This window comes from Nicotiana attenuata, unplaced genomic scaffold (genome assembly GCF_001879085.1).
Source record: "Nicotiana attenuata strain UT unplaced genomic scaffold, NIATTr2, whole genome shotgun sequence".
NCBI lineage: Eukaryota > Viridiplantae > Streptophyta > Magnoliopsida > Solanales > Solanaceae > Nicotiana > Nicotiana attenuata.
In genome coordinates, this window is record NW_017676987.1 from 7,380 (window position 1) to 19,139 (window position 11,760).

The window sequence follows — 11,760 nt, forward strand, 5'->3', positions numbered from 1 at the left end:
GACATATAATGCAGCTTCTATCATTAAAATCTGTTTGGTATGTGAACAAAACTTGCTTAGCGACACAGGGCCATCGAATGCCTATAAACAAGTGAACAGACAAAGGCAAAAACTATGGAATCCAATGTACATAATTGTATACATGTGAAAAGTATCACAAGAACTTACAAGAATGGGATAAGCAAGAAGCAGAATCAGCAAGAATTTTGGTAATTTCATTCCCATATAGCACCACATTTACAGCAAAAAGTGAGGAGCCCAAGGGCAAGAACTCCATGTATAAAGAGATAAGTATTACTTGCTCACTCATATTCAAATATTATTTCCCTCCCATCAAATGTATGTACAGCTCTATAGCTTGAGAGTGTCGACTAGTCAACCTTCCCAAATCGCTGATCAATGACCATTATATTGCCTCTCAGTAAGTACACCAGAGTGATAAACATTTAGGTGATACATTGCCTCTGGCACCAATTCCTTTAACTCAGGATGTGCAGCAATTAATGAGCGATCTACTCCCTCGAGAGCAGTGAATACTCGTGCTTGTTCCAGAGCCTCACTGTTACCAGCATGTGATACTATGTAGCAGAGGAGAATCAATCCATTCAATTTTGATTGTTCATTTCCTCTCAACAGTCTCATCACAGGAGGAACACCTCTGAATTCGATAATTGTTTTTGAGTGCTCCATACCCAAGAAATTCTGAGGACATGTAAACTTCCCAAGTGAGGCAGCAGCTTCTGCTGCCACGTCTAGGTTCCTATTACTAAGTTGCTCGACTAAAGGACCAATTACACGTGTTTCTCTCGCTGGAAATGTCCTAGCAAGTGAACCAACTGATCTAACAGCTGGAATCTGCAGTGTTGGGTTATCAGACTCTTTAATCACCCGCAACAACTGATCCACAACAGCCTTTGCAGCAGGGGAATTTGTCTTGAAAGCAGCCCTTCTAAGATCAGCATTTGATTCAGCAGCAGCAGTTATTTCCATTATCGTCATCAAGCAATTAAGCTGCAAATCTCCTTGTTCTCTCTCAACAAGCTTAGCTAAACAAAGCAAACCTTTGGTCTCTGTTATCCTCTTACTAATCACAACACTTCCCTTGGAAAGCATCCACAGAGCCTTAGCACAGCTAACCTTCAGCTGATACTTCATTTCCGGCTTCTCATTCTCTTTTTCTTTCCTGTAACCCCCACCTTTACTACTCGCATCAGAATAATGCACTGACAACGGCGATCCAGGCACACGTCTATAAGTATACAACCCCGACGAATTCTTCTCCAACTCCTTATTAATCTGCACAAGGGAATGTATGCTTTGCTTCCCATTTCCCAATTTCGGTTCATCTATTGGAATATCATACGATAACAATGTCACAAGCGGCCTAATGACATTCTCCCTTGCAAACTCCTCTTGAGCTAATAAACTATGATCCGCCATTCTTGCCACTAAATCAGCCAACTCAATTTGGACCCTCGTCGGGGAATCCCCCAATAATTGAACTATTATCGGTACCCCTACTTCACGAACAATTTCCCGAACCCTTTCTTCGTCATTGGCCAGATAAGAAAGCGCCCCAGCAGCAGCAATTTGAGCATCCGGGGATGATGATTTGTCCTTCAAGAGCTTTAACAAAGGAAAAATTCCACCTTCTTCAACTATAATTTTCTTATTTCTATCATTATCTCTAGCAAGTGAAGCTAATTCATTAGCAGACTCAATTCTATCATTCAATTGACCCAAATATAACGAAGCAATAAATGACCAAACCCAAGAAATAATCGGGTCATTACTAGCAATTGGCGGAAGAGAAAGTACAATTCCACCACCACCACCAACACCACCACTATCATAGTCAAAGATGCTGAGGAGCCACGTCATATCGGCTATGGAAGATTCCAGAAGGTTATTTACCTTACGAAAATCGGCGGCGGTGACGATTCTGACAACACGGCGGAGGATTCCCCGCCGCTTGCACTTGCGAACTAGGGTTAAGGCCCGGTCAAGATTCTTGGAAACATCGGCAACGATTCGACGGACCGGACGTTCATAAAGAGAACCGGCAGTTGAGGTGTTGAACCGGGCAACGGACCGGAGCATCTGAGAGAGACGGTCGGCTTGTCTTCCAACCTCGGCACAGTCGGTTTTGAAGAAGTCGGCTTCATCGGCTGCTTGTCTGATTCGGTCGGATATTAGAATCGGAAATGATAACACTTCTTCTATTCGCTTATCCTCCATTTCCATGGCCGCCATGGAACCACAATTATTGAAAAAGCTTGTATTTTTTGACAAATGGGAAGTTGTTTACTGAGGTTTTGGGTTGACGGACGCAGGATGCTTTCTTTTATTGTTTTATATGTTTTATTTTTTATTTTTTACTGTTCTTTGTTATTTTATTATTTTCTTTCTTCTGGGACCAAAGGAAGTTTTGGTTTGATTCTGTTCGTACAATATACTCCTATGTCTACATCGCATGTTTGTGTCGTTTGTGTTTTTAAAGTTTTTTTCTGGGAAATGGCGTAATTTATTTTTGAGGCGTGTGGACTCCGTTAAGAGTCCGAAAGACCCCACGCTCAGGAGTAGAGGTCCAACTTTGCTGCTATATTACGTTACTTTCAGGAGTTTTTGGCTAGATGCATCCTTGAACCATGACCTAAATTAGACGTACATTCTTGTATTATTATAGTAAACAAAAAACATCTCTTAACTAATATAGTAAAAAAGTTGCAAGAACCATCCTTCTGTTAGTTTCCGGACAAAATCTAGCGGCAGCAACCAAAATGCACGTCACTTCCCCCAAATTTTTCCGTCCGGTCCTCCTCCTGTTTTCTTCAACCTTTAGCAAAGTAGGAGGCTTTGGGCAGAAAACCCCTTTGCTCCAACTCTTTTATACCATTACCAACTGAAAGAGCTATAGTTTTGACATAATTTGTCTTCCTGTGATATAGTTGCACTCAGAGGCGGACTGGGCACCGCTATCATATCAGCTAGTAATAACAAAATCTAGCAGCTAACTCCTTGAAAACTTAATGATTATGAGTGACCAAAAGGATGCCACGTGACAAATTTGGGGTATGGGTGTTTTAAGTTGTGGGTCAGGTCTTGTGCTTAAAGGATGTCACGTGTCATGTCCGTTAAAATTGGGATAAATATAGAACTTTGTTGGACGGCAGGGGTATATATGAACGGAAAGTATAACGGGGGATAAGATTGAACAATAAACAAAAGTAGAGGGATATGTTTGGCCCTTTCCCGTATTCAAAAATATCAAACACTTAGTTAAATAAGATCAAGATTAAAGGTATGTTAAGCAGTTCAAGCAGAATTTCAATCGGTACCGTTGAATCGACGGATGTTTGCTATTTTCCCGAAGCAATCCTTGAAGGTAGAAGGGTTTATGGAAATTTTTACTACTGTTTTTGGAGAAAACTTTGATGAATTACTTCTTTTATTGTAATACCCTATATATTAATAAGGGCATATAAGTCTTTAACTAAACTAAAACAAAGAAGAAGATAAATAATAGGACAATGGGCTAACGCCCATAAGAATGAGAAACGAGAAAAGGGAAAAAGGGGGAAAAGTTGCTGCTAAGCAACAGAAGCTAAAAACAAAGAAAGAAAGAAAAAAANAGCGCACAATGTGATATACCGGGGTTTCAAACCCTCCAGGTCATCATCTACATCTATTACTCACCTCAAACCGGCCACAAGTCTAGCTCGCTATGCCTTTGCCTTTCGAATCAACCTCTTCGCATGCCGAATCTGATTAAAATCACAACGAATACGTTACAATAGGCTAAAGAAACATAACCCAATCGAAAAGACTCGAAAAACACTAAAATTCACGAAGTTGGCAAAACCCGAGCCCCAGGCCCACTTCTCGAAAAATTACGAAATTTACATCACCGGATTCCTCGTCTCGCCACGAGTCCGTACATATAGAATTTACCAAAATCGGAGCTCGCTTGACCCTCCAAATTCCATTTTTACATCACAGCTTTCCAAGCCCTAGCTTGACCCGTTTTTGGTGAAATTCTACTGATTTCTATGATAAATGTACCACAAACTCGAGTAATTAGGCCAAGAGACTTACCTCCAATTGATTCTCAGTCAAAACCCTCGAAAATCTTCGCCCAAAGCTCTCCAAGTCGCTTAAAAATGGTGGAAACTACCTCTTGCTCGCGGATGAAATTTAACATTTAAAACCCTTCTGTTACCAGCGATTTTCGCTTCTGCGGTCCCGCTACCGCTTATGCGGGACCGCTTCTGCGGCCAAAAATCCGCTTAAGCGGTTTTCACTTAAAAACTGCCTCTTCGCTTATGCGATTCAACCACCGCTTCTGCGGTTCCCTCAAGTCCGCTTCTGCGGTACAGTGTCCGCTTATGCGGACCCGCTGGTGCGAGCCACCTTCCGCTTTTGCGGAATTTCCCTAGCCGGCCAACGATCGCTTCTGCGACCACATACCCGCTTCTGCGGTCCATTTCCGCAGAAGCGGAAACACCAGATGACAGCAAAAATCTGACCTGCAATACACCTCAAAACTCTCGTTTAACCACTCGAATTCACCCCGAGGCCCCCGAGACCTCAACCAAAAACACCAGCACATCCTAATACCTTATTCAAACTTGTTCCAATCTTTAAAACACATTAAACAACGCTAAAACCATCAAATCACATCGAATTCAAGCCTAAGTTCTTCAAAAACTTCCAAAATGCGCTTTCGATCAAAAACCCAACCAAACGACGTCCGAATGACCTGAAAATTTGCAGACATATCCAAAATCACCTAACGAAGCTACTGCAACTCTCAGAATTCCATTTCGACCCTTGAATCAAAATCTCACCTACCAACCGGAATTCGCCAAAATTCAACCTTCGCCAATTCAAGCCTAATTCTACACCGGACCTCCAAAATCATTTCCGATCGCACTCCTAAGTCACAATTCATCTCCCGAAGCTAACCAAATCACCAGAATTCACATCCGAGCTTCCTAACTAATAAGTCAACGTTCGGTTGACTTTTCCAAACCAAACCTTCTTTAAAGAGACTAAGTGTTTCATTTGCTATCCAAACCAATTCAATTCAACTCTAACTCACCCATTGCTGATAATAAAACATGAAAGAGCAATAAATGGGGGAAACGGGGCTGTAATACATGAGACGACGGGTTGGGTCGTCACAATATATGATTTTGAAAATAAATGTATTACCGATGCTTTGACATTTGCATGTGGGACAAGTCCTTTACTTGATATGATACCGAACAGTTTACTTGAGATGTTTACCAATTAATCAAAATATTTTCACCGTTACTAGAAATATTTTACCGTTACTTGAGATGTTGCAGTTATTTGAAGTATTCTCACTGTTACTAGACATGTTTTATTGTTAGTTGAGACATGATTACTGTTACCGAAATAAAATTACAAGATTTGATAAGGAATGATATACCCTTTATTATTTTAAAAATGCTTTTGTACGAGTATTTACTATTTACAAGAAAGAGTATAAATGGGAGGAGACTTTGAAGGATCCCGTAGCTAACGGCGGGTTCGTTAGACTTGGTGCACCTTGTATTTACAGATTACTGATTACCGATTACAGTTATAGCCCTCGCTAGTGGGAAGGTAGAACTAGCATACAGTTACTGTTTTCCCTCGAGTAGGGACCTACAGTTATACTTGACTCCTTTTACGAAGGGGTACACACAGTGATACAGATTACATGATCCTTTTCTGAAAACCTCCCAAATATAAAGATTTGCTATGACACAGTATTTACCAAGTTTATTACTGAATTTGTAAATTGATTTTGTTACAGGAAACACATGATGGGACTGATTATTATTACCGTTTTAAAAGGGGCATTTTATTTTGTGATTATTATGCAAGCATGTTTTCTGACTTGTCCCCTATTAAAAACTGGTTGTGGTTAAATATTATTACTCACTGAGCTAGCGACTCACTCCCCGCTATTATTTTTACAGAGACAACAGTAGACGCAGGCAAGGATTCCGTTAATTAGAGTACACGAGTTGGCAGTTTCTGGTGAGCCCCGCATTTATTCGCGTGGGCAAAGATTATTATTTATTCGTTATAGTCTCTTTCTTGAAACTCTTAGAGTCGCTCCATAGTCATTTTTATGAGTGTCGTAAGTATTCTTTTGTTAATATAGACTTGTGATTCGTATTAGACTTTTCTATCGTATAATTGAAGATGAAGTTAGTATTATTGTGTTGGAAATATTTCGTGAATGGGGATTATAGCTTGTTTGGTCGATATAGGTTGGTTGTGTTGTTGATTTCTAAGACGGGTTTATTTTGGATAGTCCAAAAACAGGGGAAGCTCTGTCTAATTTTCTGTAAAATACCGATGAGGCTTACTTGGGAGCACTAGCTCCTGAGCGTCGGTCACGATCCTAAATTGGGTCGTGACAAAGTTGGTATCATAGCCCTAGGTTATTCTTGTGGCTAATGGAGCACACGCCGGTAGTAGAATCTCAATTATGGTTATGTAGCCGGTCATTCCCATAATCGTGATTCTGCGAGGGCGTGATAGGATGTGTCTTGTCTTTCTTTCTTATTCTTCCGTGCATGTGTGGCGATTAGGATCAAATAACTGAATCTGTCATCATCATTCTTTTCCTGTATTACTCAGATCAATCACCCCATAATAGAATTTGGTTAGAGGTCAAAGACATTAAATGTTGCCACTAGATAGGTAATTTTGTCCTAACAACGAAAAGTGACAGAAGTATTAGACAAGGCCAATGAAAGGCCCGTTTTTCCATAGTGAGAGTCTTACCGCTAAGATGTGTAATAGAGTCTATTCTTGAATTAGTACGAGTCCACCACTATAGCACCTGGAGAGTGTCATTACAAAAAGGTACTTACCTCCATGAAATTTTGAGATCTTTATGGATATAATAGATAAACATGATAATAATGAGCAACAGAATAGGGACTCTAAAGTCCTCATGCAAGCACCTTACGAAGATTCATGGGAACCAATAAATATCTTAATAAAGTTCCTAAATGTTTAAACAACTAAAGTTTAGTAATTTCTGATAGTTATCGAAGGACCTTAAAATTAGTTTTAGTAAAATACTTACCCACGTTTAAGCTATAGATTTTCAATGAAGAAGGTCTATGGAACAGACAACTTTTAGATGAGAGACGGCGATTACATGAATATGCTACTGTACTCTTTATAGAGATGCCAAACAAGAGCACACAATAAATTTGGGAATAAAATTCAACTAAAGTGTTATTGATCACTTCCTTCTTGACGTTTGTGAAGTGAAACTTGCCTGCTTAAGATATCGTTTAAGAAATTGATTTAGACTGGGTCGGAATATATCCCTATTAAAACAAACTATAACACCAAACTTTCTCAGCTTGGAATTAATTGCAAGCGACATCATTAAAGTTAGAGGCTTGTTGGATTAGGTTGGTTTTTGTTTAAATAAGATAGTAACCACATATATGAAGACTTAAACCTATTCTATAGCAGTTGCACTTACCAAACGATTTGAAATATGGACATGATAGGCGGGCAAGAACTCAAAATAAGAAGATCGAGATTAGATATCATTTATAAGTATAGATTTTAATATGAGTTGAGATTTAAAAAATCAGAATGTTTTAAGATATTAGTGATCCTATATTTAGGTGTGGCCACATAATGAAAAATTTACAGTAGTTAGCATGGATTTTAATACTATTTAAGATTCCAGTTAAGAGAAGGAAAACCCTAGCTAACCAGTTGTCTTGATATGATTGACTCCAAGTACGATGGATATGGATTATTAAATCTTCTTAGCATTGCTCCCTCTAATTAATTATGGAAAGAAATATTGGTTTGGTGAACTTTAAAAAGCTGATTTCCAAAAGGGGGATTATAAGTTTTAGAACGAGCAAATTATATATTTTGACGTTAACGGTTATAAAAGAAGGTTGTTTGGATCTCATAGATAGGTAAGGGGACAAGAGAAGAAACGGCTTAGTTGAGGAAAAAAAAGGTATCATAATAGAGAATGCCCTATGTATCCCTAAAGATTTAACTAGGACTACCTCCAATATGAGAAAATAGACTTACGGTAATTAGCTGATACCTGCACAGCAACTATATCATATGACACCTCGGCAGGTAAAGAAGCTAATTGAATATTGAGAGAACCTGACTAGTACAAGTTTTATCAATACCGAGTGTTGCACCATGGGTAATACAACTATTATTTGGAAAAAGGGGGGGGAGGGATGAGTCTTTAAGGAAATTGGGCCAAACTACAGATAATAAATAGGACATAACAAATACACAACAAATATATCCTTGGTCTTGTAATAGAAAACTTGTTTGATCAGATTACAAAGGCCGTTGACCTTTAGTTGGTTATCATCAACTTAGATAAGAAGAAGATATTTCGATGTTGCTTCTGTACTCGGTACAAACATTATGAGTTACCTGTGATGTCCTTTAGATTGGCCAATGCTCCAATTGCACTGATGTGTATAATGAATATGGTGTGCAAAGTTGCTTTTGGAGAAAAAATTCATAGTTTTTACTTACTATATTCTGATATATTCTCGTACCCAGGAAGAGCACGAGAATTACTTGAAAAATATGCCAAAGACGCTGCAGGAACATCAACTTTTTTCCAAGTTCTTCAATTAGCTAGACTCGATTGTATTCATAGGACACATGGTATCTAAGAAAAAAAATGGTAGATTCTAAGAAGATATAAACATTTCATAAATGGTCGAGACCCATTTCCCCTACAGATATTACTTTTGGCGTGACAAGCTACTATAGGCATTTGTGTAGGATTTCTCTAGAATAGCACCACCACTCACCAAGTTAACATAGAAAATCGCTAAATTTTAGTGGATGGAGAAATGTATAACGAGAAAGCATGTTTGACAATCACACTAATATTAGCCTTATTCCAATAGGCTCTAGAGGATTCACGATGTTATGTGATACTTCGAGGGTAGGATTAGGATATTTTCTCATGCAAAATAGTCGCGTGATAACCTATGCTCTAAGGAAATTGAAGAAGCTCAAGTCGTATTATGCCATTCATGATTTGGAGATGGTCATATTGATGTTTCATTTTAAAATTTAGAGACACTATTTATACGAAGAAACCTACGAGATTTATACCTAGCACAAGAGCCTGAAGTACATTTAAAACCAACAGAGATAAATATTTAGCAATGCTGATGGAGGGAACTACTGAAGATATAATTGTACTGTTTTGTACTGTTCGGGAAAGATAAATATTATAACTTATGCAAAAAAAAAATCTATGGGTGATTTGATGCATTTAGCTCCTGTAGATATACTTCTGGACGAAGATATGCATAGACTAGAACGTAAACGTATTAGATTCAATGTAAAAAAAAAGTCCAAAGACATTATTGGCTAGCCAATACGAGGATGAGTGATTGTTTAATTACCGAGATTAGTTTCTAGCTGGTAAAAGCAAGGATATGATTGTTAATAGTGAGGGTATTCTCCGACTAGGTAATTAATTATGTGTAGCAAACATATATGGGTTGAGACAAGCTATTCGTGATGGAGCTCACAACTCTAGATACAGTGTATATCTCAGGTCTATAAGATGCACCATGACTATGAAAAGAAAAATTGATTGGCTGGAAAAGAAAGAAGGGAAAAAAAAATTTGTTAACTTTGTTTCTAACTATTTGACAGGTCAGTATGTTAAGGCAAGCACTTGCGACTCACATGCCTACTAAAACAACTCAAGATTTTGAAGTGGAAATGCAATAGAATAATACGTATATGACTAAATTACTAAAGGATATACAAGTGAAGTATCCCCATTTATTTCAGTCCACAGGTACGTACTTAAATTAAATTTCAGGGACCGAATTTCATAAGGTGGGGACGTGACGATCCGACCCGTCGTCTCATGAGTTACCACTCCGTTTCCCCCATTTTATGCTTCTTCATGTTTCGTTATCAGTATGTGGTGTGTTAGGATTGATTTGGATTAGTTTTGATAAGAAATGAGACACTTAGCGTCTTTAAGGAAGGCTTGTTTTGGAAAAGTCAACCGGATGTTGACCTATGAGTTAGAGGGCTCGGATGTGGATTCCGACGATTCAGTTAGCTTCGGGGGATGATTTTGACTTAGGAGTGTGATCGAAAGTGATTTTGGAGGTCCGGTGTAGAATTAGGATTGAATTGGCGAAGTTAGTATTTTGGCGAATTCCGGTTGATAGGTGAGATTTTGATCCGAGGGACTGAATGGAATTCCGAGAGTTGCAGTAGCTTCGTTGGATGATTTAGGATGTGTGTGTAAAATTTCAGGTCATTCAGAGGTGTTTTGGTTGGGTTTTTGATCGAATGCGTGTTTCGGAAGTTTTGGAAGAACTTAGGCTTGAATTCGATGAGAAACGATGGTTTCAGTGTTGTTTGGGGTGTTTTGATGATTGGAGCAAGTTTGAATAAGGTATTGGATCATGTTTGTATTTTTGGTTGAGGTCCCGGGGGCCTCGGGTGTGTTTCGGATGCCCAATGGGTCATTTTTGGAACTTGTTGGATTGCTGAACTGCTGGTATCTGGTTTCCTTCTTCGCGAACGCGAGGGGTGTCTCGCGAACACGAAGAGGAAAAATGGGGGGGCTGAGATTTGGCCTTCGTGAACGCGAAGGATGAGACGCGAACGCGAAGGAGGGGAACAGTGTGCTACGCGAACGCGAGAGTGCAATCGCGAACGCGTAGAAGGAGTTTGGGCCTGGAGTCGACTGGCGTACGCGAACGCGAGGCATGCTACGCGAACGCGAAGGGTCTAGGGAACTTGGCCTTCGCGAATGCGAGAGTGGTCTCGCGAAAGCGATGAAGGTTTTCCAGGCCTGGGCAGAATATTTTAAAACATTTCATCCGCGAACCCAACCCATTTTTCCACCATTTTTGGGCATTGTTGAGAGCTTTTGGACGGGGATTGAAGAGAGTATCAACTGGGATCGATTGAAGGTAAGTTTTATGAGTTAAAAACATGATTTTATTGTAGAATCATCTTTGGAATTCATGAGAATATGGCTAAATTGTAAGAAATCAGGGCTTGAGTTTGAAATTCTAAATTTGAGATTTGAGGGGCCATTTGTGGTCCGATTTGACAGATTTTTGTATGTATAGACTCGTGGCGAGACGAGGAATCCGGTGATGTAAATTTCGTAATTTTTCGAGAAGTGGGCCTGGGGCTCGGGTTTTCCCAACTTCGTGATTTTCGATGTTTTTCGAGTCTTTTCGATTGGGTTATATTCCCTTGGCATATTGTGATGTATTCGTTGTGGTATTGGTCAGATTCGACGCACGAGGAGGTGAATTCGAAAGGCAAAGGCATAGCAAGCTAGGACTATGGCCAGCTTGAGGTTAGTAATAAATGTAAATGCCGTGTTGAGGGTTTGAAACCCTGAATTTGCACAATGTAGTGCTATGTGAGGTGACTAGAACGCCGGATAACGGGCGTGGGGTAGAGCACCATCGGGGATTGTGACTTGGTCCATCCCGCTTAATAAAATTATTACCTAATTGATTGTAGTTTTGTGATATCCTTATAAAAATGGATTAATTGTCATAATTGGGCTTCGTGCCAACTACTTGAATCCTTCAGGGATTATTTTTACTGGTTTCTTACCATATTTCTAGATATTGAACTCAGTCCTGGTATTTAACACTGTTTTTGTAAACTCAGCCATTTTTCTAAAAGTAGAAACTAAAGTAATATTTT

General features: G+C 39.3%; 1 protein-coding gene across 1 annotated transcript; it reads right to left on the bottom strand.

The window, feature by feature from the left end:
- On the bottom strand, positions 1–2,554 carry LOC109221279. The gene has a single exon (XM_019385744.1). It carries the CDS (start codon positions 2,251–2,253, stop codon positions 397–399), a length of 1,857 nt encoding a protein of 618 aa, XP_019241289.1. The 5' UTR covers positions 2,254–2,554; the 3' UTR covers positions 1–396.
- Positions 2,555–11,760: the final 9,206 nt, after the last annotated feature.